Here is a 25,425-nt window from a genome sequence, read left to right as displayed (position 1 = left end):
TGTACAGTAGTATAAATGTTCACAAGCTGACTGTACAGTACTGTAAGTGAACACAAGCTGACTGTATAGTACTGTAAGTGTAAACAAGCTGACTGTACAGTACTGTAAGTGAACACAAGCTGTAACACTAAACAAGTTGTTGTGGAGTTCACTGTACGATATATTGACATTTACCAATTTATTATCAATACCACACCAATGCTATTACAATGTATCTATTTCTCCAAGACACAAAAAACTTGTATATTCATTGGAAATTTTTTTCCCAACAGTTTAGATATGAGAAATAAATGTCTACCTTGTTTGCATTACAGGGGATTTGGAAACAATGTGAAGCATGGGTGTAATTTCTGTATCATCAGCTCTACATCTTCGCTAGCCAAGTGTCCGATTCGCTTACTCTCTGAAGTGAATCGGACACCTGGCTAGCAAAGATGCAGCTCTAAGGATCCAATGCTTCCGTTACTCTATCTACCCCCGTAATACATAAAACCTGGACATTCCAAAATTATCCGGTCTTCAAAATTAACAAACTCTGTATATTTTTGTTTGTATATTGAAGAAATAATATCTTCAGAGAACAACATTAAATTTGAAGATATACCTTGTCTTCTCTATAAGCATTGCATCTGTATACAAAATGAATATCTTACCATTCCTCGTGATCTGTGGACCTTGAAGAATCCCGCCGGAGAACCAGTTTACAAGCTTCCTTCTTGTTTTCTTCTTTTGTCTCTGTGCTTCCCTGTTGTTTTTTAGTCCTTGTTCTGTTTAAAAAGGAAGCAAACATTTTCAGAAAATTACATTGTTTTTCATCTTCTCAATTCAACTTATACACAGTATTGCAAATGGAATTGATTACAAAATATAAATCATAAAACTGTCTTGAAGCATAGTTTAATAATCCTTCATATAAGTTTGTGGGCGTATTTATTTTACATTCTTCAATAGAGAATAACATTTATCAAGGTAAAATCATTCAAATACCACACTTAGCACAGATATTTAATGTCTTAAGAAACTGTTATTCTTCAAGGTTACTTTTAAATGTTATTTCTCAACAAAGTGAAGATTCCTCCAAAAAGCTTTTTCTAAGCTTGCATGCAATAAGAACAAATAACATGAGGTCCAGAGGCCACAAAGCTAATCCGTTACCTCAAGCTTACAGAAACACACTTGTAACATTAGGCCCAACTTTAACCAGAAACTCACGACAACACAAATATACACTACATGGGAAGTTTTCATGTGAACTTCACAAAGACTGCATGACAATGCTGGCATACTTATTACACATAATACAGAATACCGGTTCTCGAAAAATAAACAAATAAATAAAAATTCATGAAATAATAGGAAAATTAGACTTCATTTATTGCCCTACCCTTTCCCATACCTACACTACATGGCAGTGTTTGTGTATCAACAGCAACGTTTGTGTAAATACCCACTTCTTGTATAGTTCAGCTACAAAGTAATGCCCCTTAATACAATTTGCAAAGAGACAATACAACATGTAGAACTGTGTTGCTATTGATGTCTCTTTAACTACACGTTGACACAGTCTATACTACAGAAGGGGGCTGCATATTAATTTGATAAACTAAGTGTCATGTTGTTCTGGAGTAGAAATTATTTAAAGCATAGGAAAGTTACCGCTGATGTGTTGTCACTGTGCCAGGTGGTTCTGCAGATTAAGACTTTCCTTTTTACAGTTAATTATTTCCCTTTGAAAAGAATTCTCTAAATCAAAGAATGCATTGTATCTAGTGGTTCTTCTCAAGTCAGTCATGTGCACAGACAGTTGATGAACAAACCTCAATCATAAAAGCTTACTCAGGCTCTCTGCACAGGTGAGCTAAAAACACTGATTGAAAGAAAATATTTCATTTCACTGTTACATGTAACCCCCCCCCCCCCCCAATGAAACAAAACTTCACACTAGTTTCATCAAGCAACTTTTATTGTCATTTCTGATTTGAAAATGAAGCAGAGATCTCCAACAGCATAACTCAAACAAGAAACTGAAAACAATAGGTGAACAATAATGAATACCCCCGTATGGCTATTCTATTCTTCCTGCAATGGATATCAAGCATTAGATCGCCACTACTAGAATCTGTATAGATCCCAAAACAAATTTCTAACATACCACATCATAATAAACATGTGTGTGTGTGTGTGTGGGAGGGAGGGGGGGGGTATATAGAATCTGTATAGATCCCAAAACAAATTTTTAACATACCACATCATAATATACATGTGTGTGTGTGTGTGGGGGGGGGGGGGGGGGGGGGGGGGGTATATAGGGCGTGCTTGATTCGTCTATACCAACCATAAAGTGTACACTTTTCCATCAAGTGCAAATGTGTACTTTCTAGTGTACACAATCTAATTAAAATCAGACTTCTTAAATCCGCATAGTATACTCTGCGTAAGAAGATCTGACATAACCCGACTAGGGGTCAACTTCATGTGAACTTTATGTTAGCCAATCAGCGCGTTGCCTATGAAGTCGTCGGAGTTCATAATTCAAGGAAAATGGCTGCAATTGTTTGGTTTGAAAGAAAACACATCGCAGCTAGATGTGACGTCACCATGCACTGTTCAGGTCGACTGGCGTTATATTCCTCGCGTTAATTAAGTAAACCAGCTAAATCGTACCCATCCCTATTCATACATAAATCTCAATTTACAGTTAATTTAATTTGGGTGTATTTTACATCATACGTTTTGTTGTTTGTATGAATGGAATAGATTAGGCATTATTGTGAAAGTTTAAAATTCTTTATGTAAGAATATATGATTTTATAGTGTGTAATAAACTTTGTTGGAGAGAGATTATTGCAACTTGTTTAAGAATTGCCGGGAACCGCCTACATAGCCATCAATGTTTGTATGGTGCAATCTGACTGGCTGATAGTTCTCATGAATATTCCAAGCAAAAGGTCATGCGGACATGACCCTCTATGGGGTTACATCAGATCCTATTGTTTCGACTGTGAGCATATCATAGGATCTGATTTTAATTAGATTGAGGTGTACACCACCTACACCCTGCACACTAGGTATGTGTTGGTAAATGCACTGAAAAATTCAATATGGATGAAAAAGGGCGAGATGGAAAATTCTCTCCATGTATTTTGTTAGCTGTAATGTAGATCTATCTATAAGAGAATAATTCCAGTGTACTGTATGTATTCATTTACAATACTTTAAAATGTATTTTAAAGAATACATGAAAATGATAGACATTTCATACAATCATCAAAAACAAGTTCGGCACTAAAAACCGAACAAATATTTTGGAGTGTTATGACCTAATATTTTTTAGATGTAGGTATTTATAAATGTACATTAAAATACATTGTAAAAAAAAATCTAAATTCAATCAATTATCTATTTTATATTTTATTTGCAATAAAATAGTCATCTCTCCAACGAGGATCTCCAGCTGAGGATCGTCCATATTGAATATGTTACTCTACACCAAATTACACTTCATTACAAGGTGTAAACAGAATCAAGCGCACCCGGTGCAGACAAATCAAGCGCACCCGGTGTAGACAAATTAAGCGCACCCGGTGTAGACAAACTAAGCACACCTGGTGTAGACAAATCCAGCGCACTCGGTGTAGACAGATTAAGGGTGTAGACAAATACGGAAGTTCCCCAAGAGTTATTTCCCTTTGTCGAACTCTTCCGTAAATTATGACGTAAAATATGATGACAGTGGGTACATTTGCTAATTACTATCGTTGTATTATTTCTTAAAAGATGATATCCAGAGATTCTGAGACCATCCTATCTCAGGGAAAAGGCAACTTTAGTGAGTTTATGAGTATTGGATAACAAAATTGCTCAAACAAATATTGTTAATTGCCATCTTTCTTTGATACAAGCGTCACTCATGTAGAAGAGGAAACGAATAATGATTCAAAAGCCAATTTGATAATCTTATTCAAACAAATTATGCTTGATATGGCCAGAATATGCATACCAGTGATTGATATAAACAAAAGTTACGCTTTTATTACATTAATCGTACGTAATCGTTATGTACAATGCCAGTCTACGATATATTGTATACATGGTGTACCCACCATACGTCATAAAATGCGAAAGAGTTCGACAAAGGGAAATAACTTTTGGGTAACTCGGAACTTGCGTATTAAATGCACTCAGTGTAGACAAATTAAGCGCACCTGGTGTAGACAAATCAAGCACACCCGGTGTAGACAAATTAAGTGCACCCGGTGCAGACAAGTCAAGCGCACCCGGTGTAGACAAATTAAGCGCACCCGGTGCAGACAAATCCAGCGAACTCGGTGTAGACAGATTAAGGGTGTAGACAAATTAAGTGCACTCAGTGTAGACAAATTAAGCGCACCCGGTGCAGACAAATCAAGCGCATCCGGTGTAGACAAATTAAGTGCACCCGGTGTAGACAAATTAAGTGCACCCGGTGTAGACAAATTAAGCGTGCCCATATACATGTACGTATATTGTGATGGTTTATCATTTCTATGTATCTGGATTCAGAGAGTTAAAAATATCACAAAAAGATATAGATTAACAAGCATTTTGAGAGTATAACTGATTTCAGCAAGACAATATCTTGACTGTGCAAATGCCAAAGAAAATTTACACAAAGAGTCCAAAAGTGGGTCTGCAATCATAATGAAAGTCGAACACAGGGATCTCGAATTTCATATCAACATCTAAAAGTTTAGCCCGAACAAAAATGTGCAGAATTTGAATTTTGTGCAAAGAGGTATAACTTGTGAAAATTTAAGTGGTTCAACAAACATGATAAACTGTTGTTAATTAATAAACCATTAAGCAAGTTTTATATCAAATACATTTGTAGATTAGTGTAGTTGTAGTGCTAGATGTATTTATATGTAGTTTTTGTTATTATTCTCTGTTAATATTGGCCACATTATGTAATTCTTTTCGTTTGTCCTGAAGAAGGGACAGGTCGTCCCGAAAATTTGACAATCTGGTTGTTCGTGTCATTGGTCATTTTAGTGCTTTGTATAATTTTTTGTATTTCACCTTGTATCCATGTTGTGCATCCGACACTTTTAGGTATCGGGTGTTGTTGGAACTTAGTTATATATATATATATATATCTTAAGAGAATACTTTGTTCCTCCCAATTTGATGACCGTACTTATACAGTGTCAAAGTGTACGGACCCTCGATGCGGTACATGTGACTACATTACAGAAGGGACCAGTTATAATTTTAACGGACGAGAATTTAAAGTTAATGCTAACATGTCATGCGATACAAAGGATGTCATATACGCCATCACATGTCCTGGATGCAAGGAATATTACATTGGTGAAACTGGCAACACTCTCCGTGCCCGTGTACGTGTACATAAGCAGCACATCAGTACACCTGAATACAGACAAATCCAGTTAAGTGCACACCTGGAAACGTGTGGTAAAAAACGATTGAACATTTTCCCATTTTATAAACTCAGATATGCCAGTGCTATTCAGAGACGGGAAAAAGAAAAACATTTTATTGGTATTCTAAAGCCAAAACTTAATAGTCTTTTATAATTGCCTATGATTTTCCCGTACTTTTTCCAGATCATTGTTGTACATTATCCATGACGTCACAATATAGACATTTAACGTTCCGCTTACTTTGACGTCATAATCACTGTTACTATGATACTGCTATGTATACATTTTTGTAAAGCTTCTGAAGATGTAATGAAAGCGCTAAAGCTTTACGGAGGATTTCTGTGTTTTCTTTTCATATTTTTTAAATATATATATATATATATTATATCAAACTTTCATTACATTAAGAAGTTGTACTGTATCCATGCAAAGATTAGGGCTGTTCCATTTAAACATATGGGGTACCTGGGAAAGGCAGTTTTTAAAAATCGATGGGTGGTTCACAATGGTAGGACATTTATTCTTAGTGGGTGGCTCAAGTAAAGTGTGAATTGAACAGCATTTACCCTTTGTTTCTTCTTCGGTCGACTGAATTTAATTTAGGGTCATAAAAGGCATAAAATAATACTAAAACTGGGGTGGTGTTTTTTTTTTTTGGTTTTGTTTTGTTTTTTAAAAATACTGTATACATAAATAACCAATCACAGATTAAATGCAAGTTTAAAAAGATATATGTTTTATATAGCCAGTACAGTTGGCGTTGTGGGGCCCTAGCCACCACCCTTGAAATTTACCCAAACTAAGATAAAATAAACATACTGCCCATCAATTACATAGGAGACCATAGATCAGGCCCCGACTGACAGATTTCACCAAGCACGTCAACTGGGCACCCGATCATTAACTGTAGGTGTATCCATCCCTTTCATCTACCGCAAAAATAAGGTCACAGTAATTTTTTTCTTTTCTTGTGAGTTGATAATTAGCCTACCTGAACTAATGATTCAAAGAATAGAAATAAATCAGTCGAAGTCAAATCGTATCTCCAAAAAAATGTGAAAAACCGTATATTGGCCATACAAATTGCCGGTAATTCAAGCTTTATTGATTACCTTCTGATGGTTGGAATTTGGGATCTAGAAAAAGAAAAAGTTCCCATAGTTTCGCGCCTATTACTCTACATGTAATTCGTTTTCACGCATAATTTACAGAACACCCGGGTTGCCTCTGTCAATCGTATGTTGTCATTGAGAACAACATTTCTGGTGGCCCAATAAACCAAGAAATGTTCGCTAACATCCTTTATTTAATTTTGGTTATTTCAATAAAATCTATAATTTTAAATCAAATTAAACTATTTATATTTTCATTCTTGATTCAGTTGGCAGATTTTCAATATATTTTTTGTAATTTCCATGTATTTCATTGTGTATAACAATTAGCAGCTAGGTAGACCCCAGCCACTCCAGGTAAATAACACCTGACTTGATTTGAACACACCTACTTTTCCAGAAACCGTATGATCATAAAATGGGTCTTTAAAGGGGGGAAATGGCAATGAATTAAGAGTAGACAATTACTATTCCCGTTTGAGATGTAGTATTATGTTCTAATAGATGGTTTTCCATCGAAGCGATTAAGCAAGAGTTATTTCCATTTGACCGCCATACTGTAGGTTAACATAACCAGATTCCTTCATTATTCAACCAAAATCAGCCTTGTTATTCTGGTCACTGAGGTGGAGATAAACTGTTTTTCTTATTAATATACATTTGTTAATGCATCTTTTACTTCATAATTGCAATATTGCAAAGATTTCCCCCCATATACATGTATTTCTGCCTTACATGTTTGAAATTGGTTGCCCAAAGAGGAAAATCCACCAGTTTGACCTACAAGATGGCGGCAAAGGGGAATAACTCGGGGTCAAAATACGTCATATGAAAACCATCTATTGGGTGACACTAGGTGGGTCTACAAAAATCGGATAAGGGGTCATGCCACATTGAATGTAAGAGTCATTCCTTTGCTGACAGTATACTGCTTACGTGGGGAAATCATGAGGTCTGATCTGTGTTAAAGCACTATGAATAAACATGCCAGTGAATGTTGTGGATATACATGAATAAGTGAAATGAAGCAGTCATAAATTGTGCTATCAGGTCTTGCTGCTATCTGTATGAAACATGTCAATTGCAGCAGAAATATAAAGTAGATATCATGATGAAAAAGTATTTTGTGCTGTATGATGGGGAAAAAATCTTGATTTGGAAATAATTTAAATTCTACTTTCAAATAAATTAATTTGCTCCTATAGGTGCCTAAAAAGCTTCATTATTTGCCTCTATGGGTGGACAGGAGTGTACCAAAATCTTAATTCAAAATATACAATTACATGTAGTATACTGAGATGAGAAACCAATATTCATGATTCATGAAAATGTCAAGACTTCTAATTATTATAGAATATATGTTTCTATTTTTCATGTATATATGTATCTGTGTATGTAATACTGTAAACAATGTACATATGAAATTTTTGTTTGTTTGTACATGATTGCTACGTGCATTGATGTGAAATTTACGATAATTTTCATGAGAAATATTCATCCAGTACTTGAACAGATGTCTTCACAGACCTGTGACAGAACTGTCATGCCACAACTGGAGATTTGAAAATTTTCAGCTGGAGTTTTGGTCTGATAACTGGAGATTTTTTATCGACATTTTTTTACCGTTTTTGTGTGTTCATTGGCTAATGAAATCATGCTACTAGTAGTTCTTTTGTGTTACAAGTGTCTGAGTTCATAATCATCAGATCCTTTTTGTGTTGAGAACATTGATAATTCCTTTTTTGTGTTAAGAACATTGATAATTCTTAAGTCAATACCTTAAAAACCACAATTAAAAGAAATTTTTTTTTATATTTATAAATCTATTACAGAGATAACAAGTTATAACAATTATCACTTTTCAGAAAAGTTGACCAACATATTAGATCTAGGCCTACTAACAAATTTAAGCTCACTTGAGATTTCAGCACTGGTGAGCTAAATAATATAAAGAACATGTTCTCACGTAAAAGAACTACATTGCATATCTGAAAACGTGTTTTTTCAGTGAAACGTGTAGTGAACAAATATATGTTACAAGACTTGGCCACGTACTATTTATACATGCATGTGTAAATATAAATATTGAGAAAATTCGAACTGTACACACCCATCGTCGTCTTGCCGTATCCATCTTTGAATATACAGTTCAGTTAGAGATAATCCATTCTAATACAATTGTGTCATTCTGTCCACACATTTTACGAACATCTTCAGTGCCCACTTTCTTTTCCCACCTGCACCTTACCAAGTTTTCAACAGCATCAACAGGCCCGTAGGCAGGATTTTTCAAGGGGGGGCGGGTTACATAGACTCACAACGCGAGTCTATCACCTCGCACCGCGAGGTACCACTACGGCAGGGGGTCTGGGGTATTTGGTGCAAAATCCTGCAATCTAGCAATTTCCTGGCACTTAATTTGAATTTTGGAATCATGCCTTTTTTACTATGAATTTTCATAAAAAATGCCGACTTTGATAGTCATAATTCAAACAAAATGCCGACTTCAATAGTGCTTAGTAGTTTTCAAGAGGGGGGGGGGGGGGTTCATACGAACCCCACGAACCCCCCCCCCCCCCCCCCCCAGCTACGGGTGTGATCAAAGATAGTCCGACTTGATGTTTTTATAACAACTTCAACTGTCGGTATCACTTCCTAATCACCAGAGCGTGTGCCAAAAACAATCTTTTTAATCATCCACTAATTGTTTATTATCACTAATTGCTGTGTAATCATAAATAACCTCCTCAAATGGCTTCAGTAATTACTGTACCCTCGTTAATTGACATTTACCTGTTTACCTGTGCAGTCGCTGTGACAGAAAATCAATAACAGGAAATAGACGACTTTCGATTGTCTCGGGGTTGTTCCTTATCAATATCGAAAAATGGCACTCAGAAAATTTTTGTTGTTGAAAATTTGAAATGACGGAAGATTTTTACATTTTAACGGAAGGAACGGAAGGGGGGCTCAAATTCGGGAGATTTTGTCTTCCGACGGAAGAATCACAGGTCTGTCTTCATATATATATTTGCTAATGAATAGACCATTTTGTGTTCACCGTTCGCTCTGCGTTTACCGTGCGCTCACTGTTCACGAAATTGCGTTCACTGTTCACTCTATGTGTCCATTCACCGTTCGTTCTGCGTGCGTTCACCATTCGCTCTGCATGCGTTCATCATTGTAAATATCAAATTGACACCCCCCACCCCACCCTCCTGTTGAAAATGGAATAATCTGATTCGAATGATTTGTAATTACATTGTGGAACATTTTATTACAGCTAAGGGGTGAACAGAAACATCAGCATACTACATATAAACTGGTCCTGCTTTTCATATATGTTAAAAAAGCGGCGGGAAACCAGTGTTTTACTCAGAATTCCTATAGAAAAGTCGGTCTATAGCTATTTCGATTGTTATAGACCGATTCGATTTTCTATAGACATTGTCTATCGGTCCATGGTTAATTTCGCACACTGTAAAGACTATCTTTTTTGGTAAATTGGGTCAACTGCAATAACAGTCAAACTTAATCAGAAGTTGTTCATTTCATTATTTCAAGCATAACAAAAAATGGCAGAAAATGAAATGGGACAGACTGCCACAGAAATCTTATAAAATGAAATGGGACAGACAGACTGACACAGAAATCTTATAAAATAAAATGGGACAGACAGACTGACACAGAAATCTTATAAAATGAAAATACTCCATAATCCTGTGCTGATCTAAATTTTTCATTTGTGCCCAAAAAAAGTTCTACTTTTACGTCAGGTACCTAAAGAAATTTTAAATGGATTTTAATACAGTTTTTCAGTACTTAATTTCTTCATTCAGATGAAAACTTTGATCAGTCTGATACTTTGTATAGGTACAGTACAAAATCTGATGAAATCATCAGTCTGATACTTTGTATAGGTACAGTACAAAATCTGATGAAAACTTTCGTCAGTCTGATACTTTGTACAGTGTATAGGTACAGTACAAAATCTGATGAAAACTTTTGTCAGTCTGATACTTTGTATAGGTACAGTACAAAATCTGATGAAAACTTTTGTCAGTCTGATACTTTGTATAGGTACAGTACAAAATCTGATGAAAACTTTCATCAGTCTGATACTTTGTATAGGTACAGTACAAAATCTGATGAAAACTTTCATCAGTCTGATACTTTGTATATGTACAGTACAAAATCTGATGAAAACTTTTGTCAGTCTGATACTTTGTATAGGTACAGAACAAAATCTGATGAAAACTTTCATCAGTCTGATACTTTGTATATGTACAGTACAAAATCTGATGAAAACTTTTGTCAGTCTGATACTTTGTATAGGTACAGTACAAAATCTGATGAAAACTTGTCAGTCTGATACTTTGTATAGGTACAGTACAAAATCTGATAAAAACTTTCATCAGTCTGATACTTTGTATATGTACAGTACAAAATCTGATAAAAACTTTCATCAGTCTGATACTTTGTATATGTACAGTACAAAATCTGATGAAAACTTTCATCAGTCTGATACTTTGTATAGGTACAGTACAAAATCTGATAAAAACTTTCATCAGTCTGATACTTTGTATATGTACAGTACAAAATCTGATGAAAACTTTCATCAGTCTGATACTTTGTATAGGTACAGTACAAAATCTGATGAAAACTTGTCAGTCTGATACTTTGTATAGGTACAGTACAAAATCTGATAAAAACTTTCATCAGTCTGATACTTTGTATAGGTACAGTACAAAATCTGATGAAAACTTTCATCAGTCTGATGCTTTGTATGGGTACAGTACAAAATCTGGTGAAAACTTGTCAGTCTGATATGTACAGTGCCATACAAAAACTGCTTTCAAAGTAGTGTCATACTTCCACACCCTGATATTTTTTGTGCTTCAAGTCTAAATGATTATAACATATAGCTCTAAAAACAAATGTACTACAAACTGACTTACGAAACAGAGGAGCAGATTTTAAGATTTTATCTCTTTTTTCCAAAGCTGGTAAGAACAGTTAAAGCTGCAGAATTATCTCCCAGAGGATGAAAGCAGATGATCAGTGAGATATTGTCTAGTGATTGTTAGAAGGCAAATAACGTACAGGAAGAGAATTTGATAACTAATGATGATTTGGAAAAGCAGTGTAGTTGCTGTGCATGATTTTTTTCAGAGTTTACCCCAATTTCTGAAAGCTCTGTGTCTCTTAATGATACTTTACCTTAAAGTCCTCATTTCTCTACATAAAGTTTGAATAAAAAGAAATACTGCATTAAATTTGACAAAAAAGGTATTCTGTTTTCTGTTTATATACTGTATGTGGAAAGTCAAGGCTCAGAAGTCATCAAGTAAACAATTTTCACATAGATATTATTGTAAACCATCAAATACAAGTGACTCATGGTGATTTGAATTTTCATCACTCAAAGTCTGGTCCAGTCCCAATCACCCCCTTCCTCCCCAAAATTACACTAAACAAATCCATGATCTCTCAAAGCAAAATCTACTGAAGGTCTTCTTATCCATATTCCTTTGATTTCAATTTTTTATAAAACTCAATGTGCCTTCTTTTATTTTAGTCTTTAAAGATTTGGGTCACAGGTGTGTGGACCCTACCTGGAAAATTAAAATGACTTGCGCATGTGTGTCAAGTAAATCGGATATTTATAAAATCAAAATGGCTTGCGCGTGTTTGTCACATAAATCGATGTTTAAAAAACTTAGATGACTTTCACGTGTGTGTCACGTAAATCTGATGTTTATAAAATTGAAATGACTTGCGCATGTGTGTCACATAAATCGTACGTTTATAAAACTGAAATGACTTGTGAGAATGTCTTGACACGTAAATCAGATGTTCATAAAATTGAAATGACTCTCGTGTGTGTGTGAGTCATGTAAATCAGACGTTTATAAAATTGAAATGACTTATGTGTGTGAGTGTCATGTAAATCGGATGTTTATAATACTGAAATGACTTGCGCGTATGCATCACCTAAATAGGTTGATTATACAAGTGACACTTCATCTCATGCACTGCAAATTAATTGGCACATATAATATCTATTTCCAATCCACAATTGCAATAATAACCTTCACAGGTTTTCCTGCAGTCCCACAGACTTTTTGAGTTTTTGAGAGTCACCTTATTTCATTATAATGATTGTCATTTAAAATGATTCAATATTTTAAAAAAACTGTACATGAGAATTCCTCAAGTTTGTAAAAAATGTACTAAAAAAATTTTGAGTTTCCATTTTATGGTCTCTATGCCCGAGGCATATCTGACAGACTCTGCTTTGAATGTGTAGACACACACTATGAGTAAGACTCTATATTTAAGGCCCTAACATGTACAGAAGTTTAACATATCATATGAACATACCTGGTATGGTGGGGGTTGTCTTGTGAGCTGGATGTGCTTCTCACTTTTCCATCATAATCACTAGGTAAGAGAATCAGACATCTCCATTTATACAATCTACTTAGTATCTATTGCATGATTTACATGTACAAGTTTTTAAAAAAAAAATTTTATACAGTATTTAAAACACAACATTATGGATCACTTACACTGCAATTTTTCTATTAACTAATTTCTTTAGATTATTTTCACACCAGTAAATAGCCATTTGAATTCTGCATCCATCAAAATGTCAAACGCATTACTTTAAAATGTTTATGGAGCCAAATTCTTTTCTGGGTCACAGTTACGAGTCCTTTCTCTCTTTTTGTCATACACAATAATCATTCTATGAAGCTCTAGGTCAATGTCAAGCTAGCAATGTTTTCCAGCCCCTCTTGTTGACGTGATTCACATGTCCTTCCCCTTACTATCTTTCACATCTTTCACATTTTTATCTCACATGTCGGACTTAAAGCTGTTGTGATTTACATGCCCCACCCCATTGCCCTGTTTCACCTTGTTTTTCTCACATGTATTGCCAATGTGATTCACATATTAAACTCCCTTGCCCTATTTCACATTTTACCTCTCACCTGTCTGAGTTACTGTCATTGTGCTCCTCATCCTCACTTTCTTCCTCTTCTTCCTCTTCCTCTTCATCGCTATTTTCTCCAAGCCCCTCATCCGGATCTGCACTACTCTCATACCCCTCCTTAAATCCCTCCACCACCTCCATGTAGTCTAACTCAGCCAGGTATTCATCTCCATACTGCTGCCCATCCTGTTAACACAAAATTCTAATTCTAACTCAGCCAGGTATTCATCTCCATACTGCTGCCCACCCTGTTAACACAAAATTCTAATTCTAACTCAGCCAGGTATTCATCTCCATACTGCTGCCCACCCTGTTAACACAAAATTCTAATTCTAACTCAGCCAGATATTCATCTCCATACTGCTGCCCACCCTGTTAACACAAAATTCTAATTCTAACTCAGCCAGGTATTCATCTCCATACTGCTGCCCACCCTGTTAACACAAAATTCTAATTCTAACTCAGCCAGATATTCATCTCCATACTACTGCCCACCCTGTTAACACAAAATTCTAATTCTAACTCAGCCAGATATTCATCTCCATACTGCTGCCCACCCTGTTAACACAAAATTCTAATTCTAACTCAGCCAGATATTCATCTCCATACTACTGCCCACCCTGTTAACACAAAATTCTAATTCTAACTCAGCCAGATATTCATCTCCATACTGCTGCCCACCCTGTTAACACAAAATTCTAATTCTAACTCAGCCAGATATTCATCTCCATACTGCTGCCCACCCTGTTAACACAAAATTCTAATTCTAACTCAGCCAGATATTCATCTCCATACTACTGCCCACCCTGTTAACACAAAATTCTAATTCTAACTCAGCCAGATATTCATCTCCATACTGCTGCCCACCCTGTTAACACAAAATTCTAATTCTAACTCAGCCAGATATTCATCTCCATACTACTGCCCACCCTGTTAACACAAAATTCTAATTCTAACTCAGCCAGATATTCATCTCCATACTACTGCCCACCCTGTTAACACAAAATTCTAATTCTAACTCAGCCAGATATTCATCTCCATACTACTGCCCACTCTGTTAACACAAAATTCTAATTCTAACTCAGCCAGATATTCATCTCCATACTGCTGCCCACCCTGTTAACACAAAATTCTAATTCTAACTCAGCCAGATATTCATCTCCATACTGCTGCCCACCCTGTTAACACAAAATTCTAATTCTAACTCAGCCAGATATTCATCTCCATACTACTGCCCACTCTGTTAACACAAAATTCTAATTCTAACTCAGCCAGATATTCATCTCCATACTGCTGCCCACCCTGTTAACACAAAATTCTAATTCTAACTCAGCCAGATATTCATCTCCATACTGCTGCCCACCCTGTTAACACAAAATTCTAATTCTAACTCAGCCAGATATTCATCTCCATACTGCTGCCCACCCTGTTAACACAAAATTCTAATTCTAACTCAGCCAGATATTCATCTCCATACTGCTGCCCACCCTGTTAACACAAAATTCTAATTCTAACTCAGCCAGATATTCATCTCCATACTGCTGCCCACCCTGTTAACACAAAATTCTAATTCTAACTCAGCCAGGTATTCATCTCCATACTACTGCCCATCCTGTTAACACAAAATTCTAATTCTAACTCAGCCAGATATTCATCTCCATACTACTGCCCACCCTGTTAACACAAAATTCTAATTCTAACTCAGCCAGATATTCATCTCCATACTACTGCCCACCCTGTTAACACAAAATTCTAATTCTAACTCAGCCAGATATTCATCTCCATACTGCTGCCCACCCTGTTAACACAAAATTCTAATTCTAACTCAGCCAGATATTCATCTCCATACTGCTGCCCACCCTGTTAACACAAAATTCTAATTCTAACTCAGCCAGATATTCATCTCCATACTACTGCCCACCCTGTTAACACAAAATTCTAATTCTAACTCAGCCAGGTATTCATCTCCATACTACTGCCCACCCTGTTAACACAAAATTCTAAATGGTACTGCTCTAAGAACATTCACAACAACTCAATACTGCATGTATTGTTACGCCTTCTACATGTATTGTTACGCCTTCTACATGTATTGTTACGCCTTCTACATGTATTGTTACGCCTTCTACATGTATTGTTACGCCTACTACATGTATTGTTACGCCTTCTACATGTATTGTTACGCCTACTACATGTATTGTTACGCCTACTACATGTATTGTTACGCCTTCTACATGTATTGTTACGCCTTCTACATGTATTGTTACGCCTTCTACATGTATTGTTACGCCTACTACATGTATTGTTACGCCTTCTACATGTATTGTTACGCCTTCTACATGTATTGTTACGCCTACTACATGTATTGTTACGCCTTCTACATGTATTGTTACGCCTACTACATGTATTGTTACGCCTTCTACATGTATTGTTACGCCTACTACATGTATTGTTACGCCTTCTACATGTATTGTTACGCCTTCTACATGTATTGTTACGCCTTCTACATGTATTGTTACGCCTTCTACATGTATTGTTACGCCTTCTACATGTATTGTTACGCCTTCTACATGTATTGTTACGCCTTCTACATGTATTGTTACGCCTACTACATGTATTGTTACGCCTTCTACATGTATTGTTACGCCTACTACATGTATTGTTACGCCTTCTACATGTATTGTTACGCCTTCTACATGTATTGTTACGCCTTCTACATGTATTGTTACGCCTACTACATGTATTGTTACGCCTTCTACATGTATTGTTACGCCTTCTACATGTATTGTTACGCCTTCTTTTCTCTGGTGTGTCATTAAAATTTAATATTAACACACGAGTAACACAACATAAGTACTAGAGAAATAAAATCATAATGTCAGTTTAGATGATAATCATAATGTCAGTTTAGATGATAATCATTATGTTGGTTTAGATGATAAACGGTTAAGATGATAATCATAATGTCAGTTTAGATGATAATCATAATGTCAGTTAAGATGATAATCATAATGTCAGTTTAGATGATAATCATGTCAGTTTAGATGATAATCATTATGTTGGTTTATAGTAGAGACTGAACTGACTGTGTTTGCTCCCTGCTCTGTCAGCAGTTGTCCAGCATAGATACAGATAAATCCCCCAGTTGGAATATCATCCAGACATCTCAAACCCCAGCCTCTGTAATGGAGAGAAGTCAGGGATAAATCAACAAGTCAAATCATTAAACAGTAATGAAATTGTATCAAACGTCACATGTTTAATAACAACTTCAATCAACAAAATATGACATTTAAACACTAAAACTATATTTACCCTCATTTGGAAAAAGATGACCTAACTATCCTATTTACCGATGTTTTAACTATCCTATTCACCAATGTTTTAACTATCCTATTCACTTTCAGCTAACCTATTCACCAACGATTTAACTATCCTACTCATTGATGACTTAACTTTCCTATTCACTGATGTTGTAACTATCCTATACACTGATTATCTACATGTATCTATCCTATTCACTGATGATTTAATTATCCTATTCACTGATGATTTAATTATCCTATTCACCGATGACTTAACTATCCTATTCACTGATGACTTAACTATCCTATTCACTGATGACTTAACGTAGTTCCACACTCGTGTGACGTCATAGGATTTTGCAAAGTCAATAATTTAATGATAGGAACATAAATTTTGTTGGAATCTTTTTCAATAGTTATTGTAAAAAATCCTGTTAGCCATAAAATATTTCAAACTTCTTAGTTATATTTGAATAGTCAATGATATGTTTCAAAATATTGAATCCAAGGACAATAACTCTGTTTTCATTCAATTATTTATCAAGTCCATAATGCGATAGATTTCCTTTATTTTTGACAAACAGTTTACCAAGGTGATAAGGAATCATTATCTGTGTCTTTTCATGAAATTACATACAATTTTAATCGCGAGTGATTTAAATAGTTCAGCTGTATGGTGCCAGACTTCAGTTTTTGATGGGGGTATACATAATCTGGAAGCTATAGATTTGAAATTATTAAGGAAAGGTATGGATTTTTTACCATGAATAACTATAACAGATGTAACTCTACTAATATAAACAGAAAAAATGATATGTAAACCAGGCTATAAGGAAAATGCGTCCACATTTGTTTGTTTTTAACATTTTGGGGAATAACGCTAATTCAATAATTTTCCACATATTATTCTAAAACTTGATGAACATATTGAAAATGACATGTGTTTTAGTTATTGACATGTTTCCCGATAAATAAATGCAATTCAAAAAACATTTTGTTGTTTTTATATTAAAATAACAACAAATAACTGTTTCCAATGAATTTCATAAAAATCTACATCGGGGTATATGACTTTAGTGGTGTATGTAATGAAAATTAATATGGAAACCCTTAACTGTTTTGCCTTTTTTCATTACTCTGAATGTTAATTTATTGATTCCAAACAAAAAAATGCTACCTAAACCCCAAAAATCCAGGACTAAGGACCTACCTTAACTATCTTATTCAACAATGACTTAACTATCCTATTCAATTTTTACTATCCTATTCACCGATGACTTACTTAAAATATTGTACTATAGTTCCATGGGGTCAGAATAGGTCATCAGTACTGCTTGCTTGTCGTAAGAGGTGACTATGGGGTGGTGCTTCGGATGAGACTGCAAAAACCAAGACCCCGTGTCACAGTAGATGTGGCACAATAAAGATCCCTCCCTGCTCAAAGGCAGGAAGTGCCAAGCATAGGCCTAAATTTTACAGCCCTTCAACGGCATTAGTGATGTCTCCATATGAATGAAAGATTCTCAAGCAGGATGTTAAACAATATATAATAAATCCTATTCACTGCTCTGCTTGGATACCTACCCTGTCCACTAATGACTTGCCTGTCCTATCAGTCCTTTATTTACTCAACTTATCTCTCCAAATGCTGAAGACTTACCTCTTCTCTGTTTTGAACACCTGCAGTCTGACTGTGAGGGGATTCTGGGCCACTCTGTTCACACAGCGATTGTCACATTTACACTTGGAATTGCATTCATAGATGCTATAAAACAAGGTTAGCTAACATTTAACATAAGCATGTGTACAGTACCATGATACACAAGTTTGGGTTTACTTTCATTTTCTTTTTCAGTTAAATCATACATCAGATGAAATCTGTGAAAATCTGTGTATTTTGATATTTCAATTCTTGAGAGACAAAATCTTAATAAAATGACAAACCCATACAATCATTTTCATGCTATTTCTCATAATTATACACATTTCATAATTTGCCTGAATTTTATGATGGAACATATTGTTTCAAGACTTAAAATTTCATTTCCATAATCATTGAGCGACTTTATAAAAGAAATAATTTTTCCACCAAAAAAAATATTTTTGCAAGACACCTGTATATACACGTACACTGACTGTAGTAAAACCAGAAATCTTAATTACAATATTGCTCTAAATTTGTTGAAAGGAAAAGGGTACAACAGAGTCCACTTTATCGTAAATCTGGGCCTCGTTCTCACCCTGTTACTATGGGCTCCTGAAGTCGCCTGTACTGATAACCAGCCTCAGGATTAGTTTTCCCGCCCGACACGGAGGTGGATTCTACCGTCATTTGTTGACAGGCACACTTAGATTTATCCTACAAATTAACCAGGAGTATAGACACACAACACTAGGAGACAACGGCAGCAATCTGAACTGAATCCATATATGGTTACTAGTAATTTTCAATCTGAACTGAATCCATATATGATTACTAATAACTTTCAATCTGAACTGAATCCATGTATGATTACTAGTAACTTTCAATCTGAACTGAATCCATGTATGATTACTAGTAACTTTCAATCTGAACTGAATCCATATATGGTTACTAGTAACGCCAAACCCCGATGGTGTGACATGCCAAAGTGCGATGGTCCACACTCATACACCAAAATGCGATGGTCTGACATGCCAAAGTGCGATGGTGTGACACGCCGAAATCCATTGGTTTGTAAATGACACAGTGTTTTGGTACAGATTGAACCAACCGTGTGTTGTTTCACCAAAATATCAGTGCAAAATCCATGCACAAAAAATAAGAATAAGAACATTACCATTTAGTTGTGTTATTAAACACAACATTTTCCAATGCGAAATCGTACAGAATGTTTTGTATTATAACATACCCCAAGGAATTTAATACCTGTACGTCAAAGTAATAAATGATTATGAATTAAAGAATGTTTGGGCGAAGTAGATAGTTCAACAATAAATGTACTTTGCCGTTCTCACTATCCTCAACAGTGTAAACATTGCCGTTGCTGTCATCCATGTTTCGGTTTTATTTTGAAAGATGTTAAGAATGACGTCTTAATGACGTTACATCACAAACGTACCGCACCATCTGACTTTGGCGTGACCATCAGACTTTGTCGTCTGTAACGTTAACAAACCATCGTACTTTGGCACAGACCATCGCACTTTGGCGTGACCATCGCACTTTGGAGCGACCATCGCACTTTGGCGTGACCATCGCACTTTAGAGTCTTACATATATATCAAACATCATGATTGATTTATATTTTACATGTATGCTCTTGTATATAATATATACATGTACATATAAAATCTTGGAAGTAATTGATCACTAATTGATTAAATCTTCTAAAGTAATTGATTACAGGAATTTTTTTTTACCATTATTGCTTACACATACTGTAATTCCTATAAGCAATCAATTATCAATCGATTACATTTTTGAATAATCATGCCCATGCCTATGTTCTAGCTATATTTCATTCATTCTAAAACAACTGGATATGCCAATTATTTCATTGATTTTTTTCTTATAAAATATGTAACAAAATTGCCACATTGCTTCATTGTACAATAATATGACTCAATTGAAAGCTATGTGGCTTGTCAACACTTGTTCAGCTACCTGAAATTTCCGTGTATTAACCAATCAAAATGCAGACTACTAAACAATTGCATTAGAATTTCAATTTAATGTATAAATTCAATTAGAAACTTCATATCTAACCACAACATCACTGAACAAACAGAAGAGCCCCCCGACCTACCCTACAATTGTCCGTGCAGTCACAGCAGACCAAGAATTCCTGATCCAGGTTCAGTTTGACTCCCTTTGTTGGGATCCGGACATTGGAATACTCCACATAGTCTGGATATAATCTGTCTATGGCATTCACGCAGGATATAGGGACATTCTCCTTGCCATAAGACAAGTCCTTAATGTCACAGAATGTCTGCAACCAAGCAAAATAAAAAAAAAATACCATTACATTTTTCTCATTGTTTCTCTAATTGATTAAAATAAGACAAGAAAAATATAGATGATATATCTGTTATCAACAACCCCAAATGAATGCCTGCAGGCAACTTGAGTGGAACATTGACCTTTGAACATTTAACAAACTAACAATCCTTGAATAATGCTAGTAGAGAAGCATATAATTTTGTAAGGACAATAACTTTTCCATAAAATAAAACTTTTCTACCTTGACCGGTACAAACTCCTTATGGACATGGAGCTGTGGATCAAAGCAGAAAAGATCAATGGTTAGACTGCTGTCGGTCAGCTCCAGAAAGTAGTCCACTTCATCCATGCTGCGTAGTCGCCGGGCACAAGGGGCTCGATACAACACAATTCTCCTATACGCTGGCTTGATTTTACATACTTGTCTGCAAACAGTACACACATGTAAGTTTAGATTCACAATCTATTTCAAGTCTACTTACACAATAAGAAAATTTCAAATTTGAATAAAATATTACCGTACAGTATATACTCGCCTATAAGTCGGATTTTTGGGAGTCAATTTTTGGTCCAAAACTCTATGTCCGACTCATAGACGCGTCGTAAGAAGATTGGTATTTATCTGGGCGGCGTAATGTAGTGTTTTTTAAACAACTCCGACGATTATCAATGACTACCACACAAATGATTATTGTTCACAAATATCTAGACATATTGTATTGTTTATGTATTTTAAAATTATGTACAAAGTACAAGTATTTACATATTTTGATCTAGTTAAAAATTATTTATATACTGGTAACTAATACTTTCAATTCAACTTATCTATCGTTTATCGGTAAAATTGAATTACGAACCCGATTAAATATTGAAATATTCATATGTATACCGGCTGAAATATATTTCATAAAAGATTGAATTACGAACCCGATTTAATATTGAAATATTCATATGTATACCAGCTGAAATATATTTCATAAAAGATTGAATATTGTTAACAGATAATTTAGATCATCATTCTTGACTCTTAAAAACTCTATTGTTGATACAATGAATTATACCAGAATCCCACAATAACAGTTTTCACGAGGCGAGTGCCACTAAGTAAACACGGTGTCAAGTACTGGTAATTAGGAGACCATAACTGCTTAGGTAAACAAGGGATCATTTCCCATAATAGATCAAGGGTTGCGTTTAAACCCCAAACAGATATGGCTTGGATATTGAGCACCTCATAATTATTAATTTCTCAAAATATTTTTTGAAACATCAGTAAAAACACTAGAGCATTGACTTGAAATTGTCAACCGATTCTGACAAAAATTTGTACCAACTTATAAGCGGGTCAATGGCAAATTCCTACAAAATAACCTTTAAAAATACAACCACCTTATAGGCGGACCGACTTATAGGCGAGTATATACGGTAACATAATTTTCAGAAGTTGTTTTACGTGGACCATCAAATCTTGATCAATAAATATATTTACTTTAACAAGTGTGACTACAGAAAAACCTGCATACAAGGAATTCTTGGGGATGCACCAAGTGAAGACAGTCCTTAAATTCATATTAAGAAAGTTTTTCTAAGTAACATGTTAGGGTTAAAATGATTCACCGATATATCAATACTGTTCAACATACATGTAAATGCTTGATTCAATGTTCGATTCATTGCCTTGATCTTTGGTTTGATACGATTTTTATAATCGGGTTCGGTAAAATATATCGGGCTTGACCTGTATTTATCATTTTTATATGCACAAGGCACAAAATGGCGTCCGATAATGGTCAGCTAGCAGACATCTCACCATTCGGTGGTTTGGAAACAGTTTGTTTTTAGATTTTTATGACTGTGAATTTGTAATTAAACTTTTCTTCATAGCTATTACTGGTTTCTTCTGTAAAATGTATTATATTGAATATACTGAATCTTGGTATACATTTTGTAAGTATTGCAACACGAATCACATCGGGAAGGGGACGCATTGTTTCAGCCCTATAACTTGTTTCAACAACAAAAATATGCATTTTTAATAAAAAGACCAATTTTAAAACATCTGAAAAAGGAATATATTAAAACTTGCCATGTATAAGAAGCGCTATTACATGATCACATGACTCACCTTTCCCAGCCACACAGCAGAGGAATTAAGAGGGGGTTAGTTCCCTTGTACTTCTCTGGGTCATCCTCCTGGAGACATTGGGGTCCACATAAATGAGGTGCTGTAAAAAATAAACGTATAAAGGGTTATTTTCTCTCAGTGCTGTAACACAACAAACAATTGCCGTATACAGAGTTATTTTATCTCAGTGCTGTAACACAACAAACAATTGCCGTATACAGAGTTATTTTCACTCTGTTTTTTCCCCACCCTTCTACACTTGCAAATGGTTTCACCCTGTTTAAAATTCACACACAGTGGTCTAAAGGAGAGACAAAAAAAGAAAACAGTTCCACAAAAATTTGCCGTCTGACAATGATGGTAAAAGGGGCGAAAATAAATCAGAGGCAAATATTTATGATTCACTAAACCAATCGTATTTTCTGCTGAATCATCACAATTCATTTTTCAAACAAGTAACAATCTAGACTCAATTACAGTGTACTTATCTTCAATGCCAGTTTCATTGTAATCTAAAATTATCTGGACCATACCACATTCCTAACAGCATGTGAATTATCTGGACCATACCACATTCCTAATAGCCTGTGAATTATCGGGACCATACCACATTCCTAACAGCCTGTGAATTATCGGGACCATACCACATTCCTAACAGCATGTGAGTGCATTATCTTCTCTTCAATCCCACAAGATTAAAATTGTTTGTGTTTGTGACAAGAACTTTCTCACTTAAACAATGTATCTTGTTGATGAAAACAAAACAATAGGAGAAAATGAAAACAAACCTTACACACCACCTACAGCAGTAAGCATCTTAACACAAACAGTTATAAAAAGCCTGCCATCTACTGGCAAATAATTGCACTGGACAAAATAAAAACAAGACTAAATTATGCTACTGTACCTCACTTAGTGATACAGGAAGGACTTTACAAAGGAATCAACATAAAGTTTACAATAGCATGTAGGACAACATTAATCGTATCACAGCTGAAACAGCTTGGGTAACGGCTTGGACATAGTGAGAAAAGGTAGTGTTCAATTAAAACAATTGTCAGTTATTTTGACATAATAGTTTGGGTGTTGTTAGATTTCGTCCATAAATACGCCAATCAAACTGCCCAGTGTTATCGGCCGATTCGTGCAAGGCATTTAGCTCAGTGAACATTTTAAAATCCCTCGATATCTTTTTTTGATGTGCACGTGATTTTAGTGCCATCATTTAGTATAAATGTGATCTTAATATTAGTGCATTATTATTTTTTAAAAAGTGGATTGTGTTTGTTCTCCGTGTTTATCGTTGGTAAAATGTGTGCAAGTGTTGGATATCGCGTGCGTTTTGTGTCGTCATTTTGTTGGGGTTTTTTTTGGGATGGGATTTTTTAAATTGTGTTTTGTATCGTGTAGTAGAGATATAACTTAATAAAAACGATGTTTTGTTATTTTTTGTTTTATGTACGAATGTTGAATACAAATCGGAACGAGTTATTGAGAGAAATTTATATGAACGCATTATGTTAAAGTTGAACAAAATGGCGGAAACGAAAGCAGATCCGCAATGCTTATCAAAGCATCCTTATTTATCCTACACAAGAAATAAAGAAAAGGGATGAAAACATGAAGAATTACGGACATTTAAGAGAAGATGTAAATAAATCAAGTGTCATAGTCTTTAAAACAAAGACAGTAGAGGTATGTTCACACACACACCTTCACGGGGTATCAACAGAAGATATACAGTTTCCAAATGATATTTTTAACAGATTTCACTGGGAACGTTTATTACGTTGACCCCGGTATTACGTTATTTTATCGTGACAAAATGGAAAACGTAATAACGGGGTTCCACTGTATTCTATCAATATAATACTCACTGAACATTTTTCTGATTTGGTCCTTTACAGGTATACATGTATTTGATTCCAGTCTCTCTCCAAATGATTCTTCCTCTGAAAATATTTATGGGTCCTTAAAGTTTGCATGAAAACTTGTTTAATACAGGATAATACTTCAATGCATAATCATGTAATACTGAATAAACAATACAGACATGTGTAATCTGTAACTTTATCATTCTTCAATAAAGACATCTGCAAATTTTACCATCAATGATAACCTATATGGCACGCCCAGTATGAACTCAAAATAAGAAACCCCGTATTTTAATTCAATAAACCATGCAAGTGTTCATTATATGTATGTTGTTATTTAACGATAAGTGAAATAGTACTTTTTCTAACATATACATGTACAAGTAGTATCGGTCAATTCGCATGTCTGACCCAACAGATTTTCTAAGTCTCTTTTCATGTCCATTGCCTGGTTTCTATGGAAATACTGACAGACTAATGATAATTGAATTCTTCAACTGCATATCGAAGACTTTCACAATGGACAAAGATAATTGTGCATAAATACATGTATGAAGAACTTCAAACAATAAAAAAAGCACACTGTTGTGGTACATGGTAC

General features: G+C 35.1%; 1 protein-coding gene across 13 annotated transcripts in view; it reads right to left on the bottom strand.

Annotated features, from left to right (window-relative positions):
- Positions 1 to 25,425, bottom strand: part of LOC125646988 (histone-lysine N-methyltransferase SETDB1-like) — a 61,219-nt gene that overhangs the window by 9,948 nt on the left and 25,846 nt on the right. For 6 of the 13 annotated variants that reach the window (XM_056141027.1, XM_056141031.1, XM_056141035.1 and 3 more), the window contains 12 exons: positions 24,828 to 24,902; positions 22,951 to 23,050; positions 21,067 to 21,250; positions 20,629 to 20,814; positions 19,081 to 19,199; positions 18,501 to 18,605; positions 16,622 to 16,715; positions 13,534 to 13,721; positions 12,920 to 12,979; positions 11,756 to 11,773; positions 2,056 to 2,079; positions 654 to 767 (listed from right to left, as the gene is read on the bottom strand). In XM_056141027.1, the coding sequence (XP_055997002.1) occupies positions 654 to 767; positions 2,056 to 2,079; positions 11,756 to 11,773; positions 12,920 to 12,979; positions 13,534 to 13,721; positions 16,622 to 16,715; positions 18,501 to 18,605; positions 19,081 to 19,199; positions 20,629 to 20,814; positions 21,067 to 21,250; positions 22,951 to 23,050; positions 24,828 to 24,902 (1,267 nt within the window). Of the gene's footprint in view, positions 1 to 653; positions 768 to 2,055; positions 2,080 to 6,535; positions 6,560 to 11,755; positions 11,774 to 12,919; positions 12,980 to 13,533; positions 13,722 to 16,621; positions 16,716 to 18,500; positions 18,606 to 19,080; positions 19,200 to 20,628; positions 20,815 to 21,066; positions 21,251 to 22,950; positions 23,051 to 24,827; positions 24,903 to 25,425 lie in introns of all 13 variants that reach the window. The other 7 variants (XM_056141030.1, XM_056141036.1, XM_056141034.1 and 4 more) reach the window with 3 other exon arrangements.

This window comes from Ostrea edulis, chromosome 6 (assembly GCF_947568905.1).
Source record: "Ostrea edulis chromosome 6, xbOstEdul1.1, whole genome shotgun sequence".
Lineage (NCBI taxonomy): Eukaryota > Metazoa > Mollusca > Bivalvia > Ostreida > Ostreidae > Ostrea > Ostrea edulis.
The sequence above is the reverse complement of the archived record's forward strand: the minus strand, read 5'-3'. Positions and strand labels throughout refer to the sequence as shown.